We start from the raw sequence: 15,945 nt of genomic DNA, 5'->3' as shown, positions 1-15,945 counted from the left end.
TAGATGTACCTAGTAAGTAGTTACTAAAAATTACGCTATTTTGATCCTTTTAAGCTCAGGAATGAGTATATAGAAAATTGATAGATTCTGAGCAATGTTTCATATGGGTTCTATTTCGGCACCAAATATAAGAATCTTGATCAATCCCAATGAATTAACTACATTATCTATGCAACATGAATGGGATAATATTTCGTATTATTTGAATAAAACTTATTCTAATTCCAAATCCATTCAACTCCCTGCATAAACACATGCGACTTTACTAACTCCAGGCTCAATTAAATTTAATTATTTAAAATTTGATCATTTTGATCCTTCTCAACTCAGAAATTGAGGATATGAGTAATTGATACAGTCTGTATGAAGTTTTATATCCCTTTATCAACCCCTAACATCAAAGGAGGATTTAATATTTCATATTATTTAGATGAAACTTACTACATAATCTTACTTAAGTTTACTTTAGAAAATCCTTTATCATATATTTACTTTGATTTTGAATTGTATTCAATAAGTCAATCCATAATTTTTTTTTTAAAAACAATTGTTTTAGTTTTTCAAATATTATCCCAAAATGGAAGAGATGCTGAAAGTAACACGTGGTATTGATAGAAGATTACAACTACGACAATTATTATAGCTTTATAATTGTACAAAGTTCATATGAGATATTTTTTCCCACAACAGGTTGCGTGATTCGAGCTTGTGCTCTTCCAGATAGTATTAAAACTTCATTATATGCGTACTCTATTTCCAGCTTGATTTCCATTTTTAGCAGCGTACTCAAGTTAAGGGTTATGTAGATTGAAGGCCTACCCATTACAACTGTAAGTTAATATCTGCATATCTCAGATATATATGTTAAATGTTTAGTTATATAATGTATTCATTCTGCTAATAAATCAAGTTATTTATTTAACAGTTTCTAGTTTCAATTATTAAATTTGTTTAACAAAATTATGTACACTTGATTTTTTTTCAATTATTCATTTTAAGGCAGATATTTAGTAATATTTTATTAATATATTGTCTGTTTTAATGTAATATGTGAATAGTTGTTTACTTTTTTGATCATTTATGCAAATGTATAGCTACACTTTTAATAAAATATGACATTAATACAGTAGACTTGGTTAACGTCTACTATTAACCTTGAATTTATGTAACCATGGATTGCGTAACATATTTTGTAATTCATTATATTGCTTATGTAGTAATGCAATAACGGGCAAATAAAGAATGATATTTTTTGTCTCTAGGTGGGCATCAGTTTTTGAGTGTGTGTATAATATCAAGTGGGCGAAGTGGAACAGCTCGGACAGTTCATTTCTACATACATAATATCTATTCGATTGCGCAAATGGACACTTCGTGAAATATTCCACATGATTGACATGGCAGTATGTCATAGCTGGGTGGAATTCAGAAAGAAAGCTCTTCTTTTAGGAATTGTACCTATTAATTTTGTGACTGAAGGGATTAATAATATATATATTCCTCGGATATCAGAGTATAATAAAAAAATACGAATGATTTAGATCCAAAAAGCTATTTTGATCATTTAATGAAAAGGGGGCTTAGGAGAGTTCTTTTAATTGTACTTACGCTCAATTTAGCACGCATATCTTCTTCCTTTTTATTATTATTATAATATCCTTAATGATGTTGTAATTTTTTTATTTTCGAAAATAATAATAAAAAGGGAGAAGATATGCGTAAGGACTTCAGTTAACTCACTTTTACAACTTCTTTTTTAATCACAAAATATTTGGACGCGTGTAGGTATGACTGAGTTCCGTTGGACCATTCATGGACATCTTGTGCTCGAGACGTCCATGGACCATTAATTAGTAGTCAGTAGGGAACTGAGAGCAAATATTAGGTGAGAGAAGATAGAGTTGGAACTGCACTGGATGGATATCTCCTAGGGAGTAATCTGATCAGAGGATCTGCATCCTTTCCGTTCCTAGGAATTCTTATTTTTCCACTTGTATATCCAATCTACACGCCTCCTGATACTATCTTCTAGGTCATGGTCTGTTCAAGGGATCTCGACTCTTAAGCCAATATGAATATCCCTTGAACAAGTGCTTCACTCTGTGGATCTCATCTCCTTTAATGGAATGATCGTTTATTTTGCTGGTGACTCTTCTTATCAAGTTCTGTGATGGTGACTTCGGATCTCGTTAATCATTATACCTGTACATGTAATATTATCCTCTATATCTTTTGAGGAATAATCGTATACTTCTGTCTTCAACATAAAATAACTAAGAAGTACCATAAAACGACAGAATAATTGAATGAAAGCCCCAGTGAGTAACAGAAAGAGTTCTCATCCTCCACTATCATTGAAATTCTTCAAAGTCAAAAAAGAAAACTAATCACTAATAAGAGTCCTTCAGTGTCCTTGATGTATATAATGCAGAAATCACTCATTTGTATCAATCCTATTTATAAATTGGACTTCGTTATATACGGATAAACTATATAACCTGGACACTTCAAGCTCACGCTTGATTTCTTTATTAATTCTGAATCCCTTTTGTCATTGGAAAACAAGTGGAAGATGATTATAGACTCGAAAAGATAATGTGCTTCTCTACAATGCATATTCTATTCTCCTATTACATATAAATAGTTATTCAGAACTGTTAAGTGATTATCTGTTTCTAAAAAAAAATATAAGAGACCTCTTAACTTCTGTAGACTTCTATTAAAATATCTGAATATCAATGCAATTCCCAAACGTATTGAGTCGAGAGTCCTCTATGTGGAACTGTTCAATGATTATGTGCTTCACAAAATATATAAGATACCTCATAACTTCCCTAGACTTCTGCTGGAGTATCTGAATGTCATTGTAATTCACGAACAATTGAGTCGGGAATCATCTTCTAAACAGCCAAATTGTTTGTCCCCATATTAAAATATAACTGGCAAAGATCTAGATCCTAGATCCACACAAATAAATAAATGATTAAATGTTTGTCATACTAGCTAATTATATGTTCTTTTACTGAAAACAATTGTTAAAATATAACAAAATAATAATACTATTATTTTAGGATTGATTGAAAGAATTATAAAACATATTCTTCAAAATTTACATTCTCTATTTATGAGTTATTCATTATTTAATTTTTTATCTTATTGAATTTCTTAATTCTTCCTATTATTAGTTGTAGAACTATTATTGGTCTGTATTACAAACTATTCTAACCAATATGAAAGGGGGGATCCTTTAGAAAATTTCATTTCCCCCGAGTATAATTCAAATATTAACTAAAATATATATCTCTCTCTGGAGAGAATAGTAAAAATTTCACAAGGCAACATAAGCTTATTCAGTGGTTCTATTAGCAAGATAATTACATTGAACTCTATATTAATGACAAATTAGATATTATTGTATGTTTTTGTTTTTCACTTTAGCATTTCATATTCAGTACGTAATTTCTGTGTATTCTTGATATATTGATTTCTTCGCTATACTGATGGGCTTTTTTTAATTATAAAAGTATAACTAATATTACGATAATGGTGGATATCCCTATCTGAAGAAAATTAAAAAATACTCATAAATGATTTATATTTAGTTCTTCAATGTCACAAATCAACTAATAGTAGCACACCATATTATAATATTCATAAACGTAGATAGGTCTGGGACCTTCATTATATCCCAAAATCCTTTTTTCTTCTTTTTATACCTACAGGGGTATAGTATGAAAATAAAATGTAAACAGGGTTTTATGTCAACAAGAATTTTTAGGACAAAATAAAAATTTACTATTATAACAGATGACGTCATTGGGACCCCTCATACAGGAATATAAGTTTATAACTATAGAGAGTAATTGATGAGTCTACCTAAATATAGCATTAATAAAATACATAGGGAATCAATAGAAATAAACAAATTTAAATTACTGTATTTATTAATTTTTATGTATTATACCGTTATACCACTTATTATTTACCTAAACATATGTGCCCAATTACGTCACTATAAAGAAATATAGTTACTTTATAAACCGCCCTACGATTTTCTTGTTGCCTAGTTGTCTAACCTTATTTTTAATAAGATTGATTTTTTTTTAGCCATCGCTTTTTTGTGATACAATTGAAGAAAACAATCGTTGGAAATACTAATAGTATGTAAGTGGGTTGACTTGAGAGAGTTTGGATGGATTTTTCGTTTCACTGATATAAATTATACTTAATTTTAATATAATATTGTAGTATTAGAATATTATATTAAGAGACGGAAAATGGAATTGGGTGATGAGACGCTTGTTGTAGGATATAGTGATGATTTAGTGGAGGAAGTGATTATTAAACTAACGGAGGCGACTCCTCAGACTCAGGCCCTGACTCCAAAGAAGGGCAAGAGATTAGGTGGAAGTTACTGTGTAGCTAAATCATGTTACCACAATCAGTTAAGGGATAAAGATTTCAAATTTTTCAAATTTCCTAGGAGTAACCCCATTCAAAGAGACCTTTGGGTCAAGTCTGTGGACCGAACCCATCGAGATGGAACCGTTTGGACACCAACTTCCTCAAGTCTTCTGTGCTCTGCGCATTTTGTATCTGGTCAATGGTCTCGTAGTAAATTTGATGTCGACTATGTACCAACAATTTTTAGTAGTGTGTCAGCTTCTCAAGGGAAAAAACGTAAAAGGACTCCTCATCATGAGAGCTCTATTAAAATTCGGTCCGTTCTTACACAAACAGATATAGCCATTGTATCTCCAGAGACGTTTACTTTTTTATGCTCTTTAAATCCCACTGAACTTTCTGCTCAAACACAAATTTCTTCCAAGATAGTACAAAGTACCTCTGTCAAAACAGAGACCTATCATAATCCTGTTGTCCATGCTTCTACAATGACTGGAGATCTGGTTGCTATTGCAGTGGATTCATTTTCAGATTCTAAATTTAGAGCTTTTACAGGAATTACTTCCAAATTCTTCTATTCCCTTGTCTATAATCTCTCGGACTCTTTGAAGTCTTCTCTACGGCTTAGTAAAAAGAACAAAGTTCTTATTTTTCTTATAAAATTGAGACTTGGACTGACATTCACAGTGATATCTGGTTTCTTTGGAGTGACGTTAAGGATGATTAAATACTGCTTTATGGAAGTGTTGGAAGTATTTTATAATTTTGCAGTTGAAGCCCTATCTTGGCCGTCAAATCAAGAAATTAGAGACAAAATGCCGATGGATTTGAAACAATGTTTTCCTTATTGTAGAGCTATCCTGCACTCCTTCGAGTGTGATACAGAAAGACCGAGAGATACAGTTAAACAAACTCACTTCCATACAGGGAATAATAATCGCTATTCCTTTAAGTTCATATTTGGAATCGCTCCTCATGGTGACATCACATTCGTATCGGAAATTTATGGAAGTAGCATTGGAGACTCTGCTGCTCTTAAATCCTGCAGCATACTGAACATTCTAGAACCTGGAGACCAAGTTTTGAGTATTAATAAATTTAGAGAAGCTGAGCAAAACTTTGAAACAAATCAAGTTAAATTAGTTATTTTACCTGAAAGACATCATCGTAAATTTGTCTCGGATTTATCTGAAGATGCATCCTCAGTCAATTTGTCAAAAACTGCATCGTCAATCATATACTCAGGCATTGAAAAAACTGTTAAAAAGCTCAAAGCGTTCAAGTATTTGAACTTTGTTCCTCATCATATGACATCTCACATGAATAAATTATTGGTAATTACTGCTTTTCTTTCCAATGAAACCCCAAGTATTATTGTTGGTTGATCCCTTGCTGGCAGCCGAATATAAATTATTCTTTTGATACGCATCACCTAAGCTTTCCACTTCATTGGAACAGTTTGGTTTTATTTATTTAGAGTAAGAATGTATTTCAAATAACAAAAAAAAAACAGTATGAATCGTAAGCATGTAGATTATTGACAACACATAAACTTTGAATGATATAGTTTCATATTTTCGAAACTTCGGATTCTACGCTTAATTTCAGAAGCAGACAAATATAAATAGACAAAAATTATAACAAGGAGAAAATATAAATACATTTCCAATACAAAAGTAAAATACGAAACAAGTAGCAATTTCATATAAGAAGCTATTATTGACACATACATAGTCGCAAGCTGAATAACTAAGCAACCATGGATTTATTTATATAAAAAATAGATAGGAACCATTAAGATTTCATGAATAAAAAGATTATTACTATTATTATTATTATTTTTTTTTTTGAAAAAGTTAATACAAAATTTGAAGCAAGGCATTAAATAACTTCTATATATTGATAAAAAATATACCAAACTTTCTTCTAAGCCTTCGGTTTTTGAAGGATAAAATGCCATTTTTAACTCCTAAGGTATAAAAAATATAATTTTAATTCAATAACTTTGCCTGTAAAAAAAAGAAGCCACAATCCTGCATCAACTATAACGGCAGGATTCCATTTTATACACTGGTTGCATTTCTTGTAAACTAAATTAATCACGTAGTTTTCGAGTATGATATCCAACTACTCATTCGAAGCAAAAATCATTAATATAATGGAGAGATTCAATGAATACAAATGATTCTCAATTAATTTGGGTAAATATCACAAGTCAAAGCTCAATCGTTTGTTGTGGCTTTTGCCTGATGAGGGTGTGTGAACAACACGATCTTTCTCGGCTTTTAAAGCTTCTCGCCATAGTACAAACTGATATAACCCGTTTGTTTTAGCCATTTTCTTATTTTTTTCCAAAATGTCAATGACATTATTAGTCTTATAAAATGGACGAACTCTGAATGGTGATGGACTTTCAAATGTCGAATCAGAACCTCCAAAAGAGATTGACCGAACCTTTCTCGGCTTTTTAGACGGACTGGATGTTACTGGTGAGGCTGGAGGGGATTTGGTTTTAACAGCCTGTTTTCTCTTTCTAGAAGATTTGGATGGAGAAGTTGACATAGAAGCGACCAAAAGACTCATATCTTCTTCCTCATCCTGTTCCATCACACCTGAAGTGCCCTCTTGAGGGAAATGTTCACCTTCAGTGCATGTCAAATGGATACCACTTCCACACGGTAATAAATCTTTAACTATACTGATGAGATTGCGTGTCAAAGCAGATAAGTACTGTTCAGGTTCTTCAATTTCACGAACTAACCGACGTGCTTCAAGGACGGTTTCGTCACTTGGACGAGAAATCTGAAGATAAAATAATTAAATCCAAATTTTTTGACTTGAGAGATAGGTCACCACTTACTTGAATCGAGACATGAGCTTTAATGAGAGTTTGAATTCTATTTAGCTCCTTCTCTTCAGTGGAATACAGAGATATCTGCTGCTTATTAATGGAGATATCATATCTTTTTTCTGATAGTCTATTTTGGAGTCGTTGCAGCTCTTTGCTGATAGAGGAAGTTCTGCTACAAACACACTTTGTCCCAGGTAAGCTTTTGAAACCATTTTCATTCTCAATTCTTTCTTGGTACACTTCTTGAAGCGTTAATGTCCACTGAGTCAGTATAAATAATATTTTGTTTTCATCAATACTCTCACCGGTGGTGGATATCATTTCATCATCTCTATGAACTATTTCCTCATAAGAACAATGAGGGGAGGATATTATTTCCTCTCCGACCCCTTCATCTTTCGAGACAACCAACATATCTTCAGGGGCAACCAAATGGGAGAAGGAATCTTCTTCTAATTTCACAATTTCAGATGGATCCTTTAAAAAAATTGATAAAAGATAATTTAGTCTCATGTATATAGAAAATAGAAGTAGAGTACTGTGACGTCTCAACTTCATGAATCCTACCCAACTAAACACTCATTATTAAATAAAATTTTGTCTTTTGATCAGATTTTTTTTATATATATAATATTTTAATCACAAAAGTTTTACACTGTGATCTGAGCATACAATTAATTAGAATGAATCATTTTTAAAAGTTAAATAATTCAAACACTTTTGACTTTAACAAAAAAAAAACATAAATAAAAATGCCCATTTTAAGAAAACAAGACTCTTAATTCTAGGTATAGAAATAGAGGAACAAGTACCTGATTTTCGAGGTCATCATCATCTACTGACATGTGATTGGAAGTATCTGAGTTTTCTTGAAAGTGAAGGATGTCTTGATGATCGTTTCTACACATTGTGCTGCTACTGACAACAAATCTCAACTCAAAAGGCTTTCGTATATTTTCGGGAGATCCCGGAGGCATGTGTGACGACTCCTCCTTCAATGTCTTCAATACTGCAAACAATTACATTATATTGAAACATTAATCATAACAAGAAAAAACAACAACTTAAAATAATGTTAAAGATAGTGGCATCATCATTTCAACTATTAAAAAAAAATTATAGACGAGTCATTCATCTCATCTTAATAACTTTGTTAATTAAACAATTCAACATCATAGCAATTGAAAATAGCAATAATAGTCAGGTAAAAAGTTAAATGCTTTCACAGTGTAGCAAGAGATTATTCATAGGGAGGGAGCTTTCTTTATTTCGGTCCAAAGAAGCCGTTTAAGTTCTTTATCATTAAAAAAAAATAAAAAAACAATTCAGTTGCAAGGGTCAGAACAACTTGGATTAAATTATGTTGCAATCAGAAAGAAAGGCTCATTCAAAAAGTAGGTACTAAAAGAACAAAAAATCATTTGGTAAAAGACAAAGAAATATGAATATTAACAATTCAAATTTGGTAATTGTACTCATCGTTATATAGAAGGGAAAATGCGAAGAGAAAACCAAAGGAGGGGTGAAATTTGAGTATTTCTATTAGAATGAAGAATAGAAGAGAGAAATGAGCAGGGAACAACAGGTTGTTGCCTATTGGCAAACAACAACAAAAATCAACTTTCTTCCCGCAATCAGAAAGATAAAATATTTGAAAGACAATTCGTAACTACTAATAATTAGAGAACCAATATGATTTTCACCCTTTAATTCCATCTTGAAGAGTAACTTTTCAAGTGGTATAATTCCCTTCTTCCACCTTTAATAGTAAATGTAATATCACTCTAATTTTAAATCGTAAACCTCCTTCAAACTGGTCATGAGTCACTCCCAAGAGAGAGTCCTTCAAAGTACTCTCTCCTTACGCATATATACAATGCAAAAACGTTTAAATGAACGGAACATACTGGATTCATACACCACTCGAACGAAAATCCTTCGTTTTCAACGTTGAAAACTAAACGAACGAATTCACAAACAAACAATAAAATCACTGACGCAAAGGAGGCCCGATCCCCCTACTCCAACAACTACATGTATAACACTGAGTAATAAAATCATAACAAGGAAATATGTGAGCTGAAGCCGCGCCAATATTCATCACAGTCAGAGTCTCATGTGTTGAATACAGCCATTACTGCCAGTCTTCTCTTATTCTTTCTTCGATCTCATGTTGTTCTTTCTTCTCTTTACTATTGTCTGTTCAACAGTCAACTCGTATAAGAGCTAATATACTCTAGCTCATAGAAAAAACTTTCTATTCTTGGGTGCGTTTTTTATTAATTCTCTGCTACCGTATTTTGATCATTTACGCGTTCCCTGTTACCTTAAATAGCGTATATTATTTAATCCTAATAAAAATAAATGTGATGGATTGAAAAGTACTGGAGGAGTTTTACAGTAGTGTTCAACCAGGATCATACTTATAGTCTTTATAGCATTGCCATAATAAATTTAAATATTAATTATTAATTAAGAAAACGTCGTTTCCTTGAGCAAATAATATTATACAGGTGTCAACAAAATAATTATTAATTAGTGCCGAAATACACATTTTAATTGAAAATATTATCATACATACATAGATAACGAATAGCATATATACTTTTGAATTTATGAATGTTTAGTTAAACAGAATCCAAACTCCATTAAGCAATCTGATAAATAATAAGTTTAAATTATAAAATGTATTTCTATTCCAAATCCCTTTCAATATATTTCAAATTACAAATAAAATGTAGGTATGTAAATAGATTGCAAGATGAATTAAGTGTTTCTATTAGTGGTGGTGATTATTAAAATATCTACCCATTTCTATTTCAAAGGTTTTTTTTGACGAATAAAAATACGTACACTTAATTATAAGGAAATCAATGAATATTGGGAAATCTCAATTCACATTATATAATATATTAATTACGTACATTACTTTAAGTAACTTTATAAATATTTTTATGAAATGAATTCTATATTTATTAATTGCATAATATTATGTACAAAGTAGGAAGGGGATTTAATTATTCAAGGTCTTATTTCAATGAAGAATTCATCATTATTCTTAAACACATTTGTTTAATATATTAATTAAATACCATTAACCTTGTGAAACGTTGTTAATATAAGACGTATCGATTGAATGATTGTTTTCAAGAGCTAAATTGAATAAGGAAATAGTAAATACAAATGAGAATACGTTTAATTATTTAAAATAACTGAAGATTTTATGTGTGATAATTTTTGCACCTCTTTCATGACATTCAAGATCATTCAGGTCATCTGGACTATATTTTGATTTCCATCAGTGTCAGTTTTAGGGAAATGAAAATAAGAACAGGCGAGCAATTGGAATTAACTTAACAGAATTGAAGCAATAGTCTGTAGTTTATAATTGATCATTCTGTATAATTTTCTAATTACAGATTCTTTAAATTCTGTTTTTCAGGAATGTTCATATGAATTAAGCCACACACCCATTAAAAGGTACTTTGAGTGGTACTTTACAGAGGTGGAATATTGAATAGTGATGAAGAATTTGAGTATTTTGGACATTATTAAAAAAAGAAAACCGAAAATTAACATGGTAACCCTGAAAAGCAGCTTAGCTATTATGACGTTTCATTAGATCTAACATAATCAACTGACTGTGACAAGACAGGAGGAAATTGGCAATAATTACTCCGATGTCGATTCTCAATACTACTACGAGTCGAACATGGACTTACAATTATAACTCCTCAACAGATCCTCAAGGTTACTTTCAGTCTTTTATGAGCACACCCGAATGTTCAATCAAGTTTTGAATGTAGTATAATAGGAAGTTTATTACTCAGGAGTTAAATAATAATGTCAACAGTTGAGGCAAAGAAAATTAATTCTTCAGATTACCAATTCAAAAAAACAAAACAAAAACACGAGCCAGCTACACAATACATATGATTTACATCACTAGACATTAACTCGATACCTTCAAATGGTGGGGAGGGGTTTAAGTATGACTTACCGGTAGGTAAAAATAAAAGGAGTCGAAAATTAACGTGGTAATCCTTACAATTACAAGAATGCGGCGGCATAAGCAATGATGTAAATCCGGTGTATTTTTCAGCTGGCTGTTAATTTGTAATTGGTAGTATAAAGAAGAAATATTCTTTTCCTTAGCAGTTGTGATTATTATTTAATTCCTGTGTAGTGAACAACGTTTCTTAAATAGATTCAATCTTATTCAAAACCTGTTTGAGCGTTTGCGTATGCTCATAAAAGACGGAGCGTAACCCAGAGGATTTGTTGCAGAGTTATAATTGTAAGTCCTTGTTGAGCTGGGAGTAAGATTGGGGGTCGAAATCGGAGTAATTCTAGTAAATGTCCGTGTTTTAATCCTTTTCTCCTTCCTCTATTGTCATAGCTAAAGTTGATAATATTGTAGAGAAAAACGCGTGCAAGGAGAAGGGGGGAAATACATATGGTATAATTGTTTAAAATACTGATGTGATTATCATCTGCCTGCTTTATTATGATTTTTGAGGGTATAACGAAAGTATTTATTAGCAAAATGTTTAACGAAGATATACTACGTATAATTGACTTAGACATTTTTTATCCGTTACAGTAGATTTGAAAACGTCACACTCCATAAAATTGTAACTCATTATGTACCTTATTCTCAGAATAAAGTATTTCGAAATATATTTGAAGTTCCAGATTTAAAAAAGAAGGCTTTAATTAAATATAATCTACATAATAAAAAATATACCATCATACATTCATGTTAAATATACAAAATTAAACAATTGGAATCATATAACTAATAACAATAAATTATATATACAGAATATTGAAATTATAGATTGATCCAAATAATATTTTCTTGTTCTGACACCGGAATCCAGTTAAATATGTCATAACTTTAGGTTGCAAAACACAAGCGAGACGTGGAGTTTAATCAAAAAGATAATCCCCCTCTTCTTCATGTGGAAGTTGCTATATACAATTGTGCACAGGATAGATATATCTCTACCGATGAGATCTAACTAATTATTAATAGTAAAGTAAATGTCAAAATGAAACACCCAATGTAACTACCCCCGTTGTTGTGACCATTTAAGTAGTTGTTTTTGCCTTTTATGTGTTTTCTGAACACCATTTCTTGGAGCCTATCAACCATAGCTAAGCCTTAAGTGATAAAAAAAGTAATATTTATTGACTACGTAATATTGGAAAACCTAATTATCATACCCAAGTCATTAAGTGAAGAAACTAGTCTCAGACAAACTAGTTGCGAACCATCGAAAGCTACTACCCCCGTTGTTGTGACCATTTAAGCAGTTGTTTTTACTATTTAATGAGTTGTGTATCATAATTCTTGATATGTTTAGCTAAAATAGAATCATATTTTAGGGTTAGATTTAAAAAAAAATCGAATACTTACTGTTAGATAGTACAAAATTCAGAGTTCCATTTCGAAATTAGTAAATATTTTATACTTTTTACTGATAACTTGATCGTCATTTGGTGTGAATGACTCAAAACATTTTTATATGTATTTCTATAAATGACATCAGTACCAACATCCTCCTTTAATTTAATGATGGTTTCTCGGGAAGGGATAGGTTTACCCGTGTATTTCTCCATACATTTTTTGAACATAGATGATTAGCAATGGATAAGGGTATATTACATGTAATAAGCATCTTTGTGAGATCAGAGTTAAAGTCTGACTTGATGTATTCATTATTAACTTGATTTTTTAGATGAATATCCATGCTCTTGATATGAGATGAGGATAATGAGTGGTGTGTAATTCTAGATAGGAGACTAAAGGCACATTTATTTCGACAATCCGACAAACGATCTTGTTTCTCATCCAGTAGGTAATTCCCAAATTCCTGGGCCTCCATTTTCAGAAATCCAGACAGAAGGCGACGTTATTTTAGGCATTTTATTCAGTTCTCTATCGACTATCACCATCTAATATTATATTAATATTGAATAATAAAGGCGGGAAGGATAACGTTCTTGATTGATAGAAGAAGATGTATATTATTTAATCAATGATGCCATAACTCATAGCTGATTGTAGATGATCTAATGAAACGTCATGAGCATTATTCTTTCTTTCCTTCAAAATATTCAAATTGTCCATGTTGATTTTCGGTTTATTTTTATTTTTTAATATCCCTATTCCACACTGGATTTTCACCTTTGAGCATATAACTGTCATGACATTTTATTAGATAAGATATGATCAGCTATGAAAATAAAAAAATCAAGACAAATCCCCAGCAATGATATAGACAGGAATGACTACGACGTCAATCCTCAATTTTACTCGGAGTCCAACAATGTCTTACACTTATAACTCTCCAACAAATGCTCACTGTTATTTACGACTTTCATGTACTGGTGATTCCATTATAATTTGATGTTCTCTTCAAGAATAATGATAACAGCGTTGGGAAATAAAAATAAAACACTCTTCAGGTTGCAACTACAAAAAGATTCGCACTTCCTCAATGTACTATATTTTTTACAACAATACGTATGTTATTCCCGACCCTTGTTAATAATAGCCTCCTATTATATTATTTTGGGCGTAGAAAATGAATTATATCTATCATAACATTCTACATTTGAATTAGTATTAGTGCAGATAAAATATTATAATAATATTTGAATAATGAATACCTAAATATTGTCCATTTATTTTTGTTTGCATTTTTAAACCAATTTACACAAAAGAAAGGCAATAATTCTACTTTAAGAGGTAGATGTCAACACGACGATGATGTTCTTAATATTAAAGAATGAAGGAAAAAGAAAGAACAGAGTACTCACCAACAGTTTGACCTTTTCTAATCGTTAACTGTGTTTTTTCGCAATAAAAATTCCATATAATTTGTATCCCAGACTTGGGGAAGGAGGGGGTTAATATTTTGAATAGTAAATTTAAGAATTAATTATTATATATTTTTGCTTTTTTTGAAAACATATTTTGTATTTTATATATAGTACACCCATATTGGATCTTACTTTTTACTAAGAAAATGAGATTTTGAATTTTATTTTATGTTTAAGTCGATTTATAACATGCGCCCTTTACCTTTAATAAGGCCGACCATTTGATGAATTAAAAAAAGGTCCAGACTAAATGTAAAAACAGTCCTTCTAAAATAAATACATTTAATAAAAGTTGTTCAAAATGCTATCCACCAATATGCTTTTAAAAAAAACGAAAATTAAGGTGGTAACTCTGACAATTTGAAGATTGTTTTGGAGAAGAGCAGCTCAACTGTCATGCCATTTTATTAGGTTAACTTTGAGCAAGGTTAATGGAAATACAAGGTTATACCATAACGAGTGTACTTCTGATATTTGACTTCCACCACACTTTTTAATATAGACGTCATAGTGTATGAGTGGTTGCGTGTTTTCTCAAAATCTGTCTGTCTTACCAGTTGGTGCGATACATCAAATTGAAAATTCTAGAATGCCCGATTACATGATGGTCTAACCTTGTGTTTGTATTAACCTTGTCTGTGAGCATCCCTGAGAGGGATAGAAAGGAAATAAACACAAATCCTACTCCTGATATAGTAACGACATTGGCTCATAAAGGATAGTAAGTAACCTTGAGGATTTTTTGCAGAGTTATAATTGTAAGCAGTCCTCAAGTTGTAGGAGGAACAACTTATTGGTCAAATGCAAACTATAGAAACAGTCTGAGTTGTATCCATTATGAAAAAAATATATATATAAGTCACTAAGAATTTTTCTTAGGCGTTTGGCTACGTTAGGCAGAAAGAGTTTAATCCATTTGTTGTGTATGGTCTATCGGCAGATAATATGTCATTAAATTGATGGCTGCTTTGGTAATATACTGCCCTTCAAGTATACCTAAGTTAACAGCTGAAGGCTATAGAACAGTCCTTTGCATACATTATCATCTCTATATTTTTTTTCTTTATGATTGAGTACTAGGCGTAACCTCACTAACACAAAAATGTACCGTGTATTTTGTTGTCAGCTGTCGAAGTTTATGCATCTTTTTTTCTAATCAATGTTCTGAAGGTTGATTGGTTGAATTAGAATTAACTTTTATTATGGTGCAAACAATTCCAAGAAATCATTGAACAATAGTTCCATATTTTTGAAGAAAATTTAACAACCAACTTGGACATTTTTTCCTGATTCTTCTCAGAGGGAAGGTTTCATGGTACAATAAAAGGTAATAACTGGTGTAACCTTCAAAAACAAGAAAGGGACTATTTAATCAACGTACGGCCGGATGATATTAGGATGATCAAGAGAGGAATTGCAGTTATGAGAAAACAGAATACATTACATCAGGGTGTGAAGTATTTTTATATAGGGAGGGGGGGGGCGGGCACATCTCTAGTAAAAAAACCACCTATTTATTTTAAGCCCAATTTCCCTTCGAGGGTTATAAAATAATTTTCAAGGGTTATTATTTGAAAATTATTATTAATAGATTATATTACATGCAGAGATGTTCAAAAAGCTATTATAGAGAGGGCTCGGCTTTTGCAGTTGTTACCTGATTCAGGGAGAGTGTACCCTGCATTAATACCAATATGTTTTTATTTACCAAAGCTGTTATCATTATTCTTTTATTCCTTTTTATCCTCGCTACGCGATCACAAAGTCAAGGAGTCCAAAAGTAAATTAGTGTTGTCAAA

The 15,945-nt window shown here is 31.4% G+C and overlaps 2 protein-coding genes and 2 long non-coding RNA genes across 6 annotated transcripts; 2 read left to right on the top strand and 2 right to left on the bottom strand.

The window, feature by feature from the left end:
* Positions 1-739: 739 nt before the first annotated feature.
* On the top strand, positions 740-3,108 carry LOC121118738 (uncharacterized). The gene is made up of 3 exons (XR_005864555.2): positions 740-830; positions 1,263-1,600; positions 1,786-3,108. It is a non-coding gene; the product is annotated as an uncharacterized lncRNA (long non-coding RNA).
* Positions 3,109-4,094: 986 nt separating this feature from the next.
* On the top strand, positions 4,095-6,233 carry LOC121117619 (uncharacterized). The gene has a single exon (XM_040712061.2). It carries the CDS (start codon positions 4,278-4,280, stop codon positions 5,787-5,789), a length of 1,512 nt encoding a protein of 503 aa, XP_040567995.2. The 5' UTR covers positions 4,095-4,277; the 3' UTR covers positions 5,790-6,233.
* LOC121118219 (uncharacterized) lies at positions 5,868-9,371 on the bottom strand. 3 transcript variants are annotated; one of them, XM_040712774.2, is made up of 4 exons: positions 9,163-9,371; positions 8,068-8,264; positions 7,265-7,732; positions 5,868-7,206 (listed from the first exon to the last, which is right to left on the bottom strand). In XM_040712774.2, the coding sequence occupies exons 2-4, from the start codon at positions 8,230-8,232 to the stop codon at positions 6,613-6,615; spliced, it is 1,227 nt and encodes a 408-aa protein (XP_040568708.1). In that variant the 5' UTR covers positions 8,233-8,264; positions 9,163-9,371; the 3' UTR covers positions 5,868-6,612. The 3 variants fall into 3 exon arrangements, with proteins under 3 accessions (XP_040568708.1, XP_040568707.1, XP_071745044.1); XM_040712773.2 differs by having other exon boundaries at positions 8,959-9,301; XM_071888943.1 differs by lacking the exon at positions 8,068-8,264 and having other exon boundaries at positions 9,163-9,298.
* Positions 9,372-12,317: 2,946 nt separating this feature from the next.
* Positions 12,318-13,053, bottom strand: LOC139905305 (uncharacterized). Its single transcript, XR_011779950.1, has 3 exons — positions 12,678-13,053; positions 12,485-12,624; positions 12,318-12,421 (listed from the first exon to the last, which is right to left on the bottom strand). It is a non-coding gene; the product is annotated as an uncharacterized lncRNA (long non-coding RNA).
* Positions 13,054-15,945: the final 2,892 nt, after the last annotated feature.

This window comes from Lepeophtheirus salmonis, chromosome 5, assembly GCF_016086655.4.
Source record: "Lepeophtheirus salmonis chromosome 5, UVic_Lsal_1.4, whole genome shotgun sequence".
Lineage (NCBI taxonomy): Eukaryota > Metazoa > Arthropoda > Copepoda > Siphonostomatoida > Caligidae > Lepeophtheirus > Lepeophtheirus salmonis.
This window is presented reverse-complemented; position numbering and strand designations above follow the sequence as displayed.

Excerpts from the sequence above, each read along its gene's own strand:
- LOC121117619 (XM_040712061.2), top strand. The coding sequence starts at position 4,278 with ATGGAATTGGGTGATGAGACGCTTGTTGTAGGATATAGTGATGATTTA.
- LOC121118219 (XM_040712773.2), bottom strand. Across the intron at positions 7,733-8,067 it reads ATGATGACCTCGAAAATCAG|GATCCATCTGAAATTGTGAA; the intron begins GTACTTGTTCCT and ends ATTTTTTTAAAG. Across the intron at positions 7,207-7,264 it reads AAGCTCATGTCTCGATTCAA|ATTTCTCGTCCAAGTGACGA; the intron begins GTAAGTGGTGAC and ends TTTTATCTTCAG.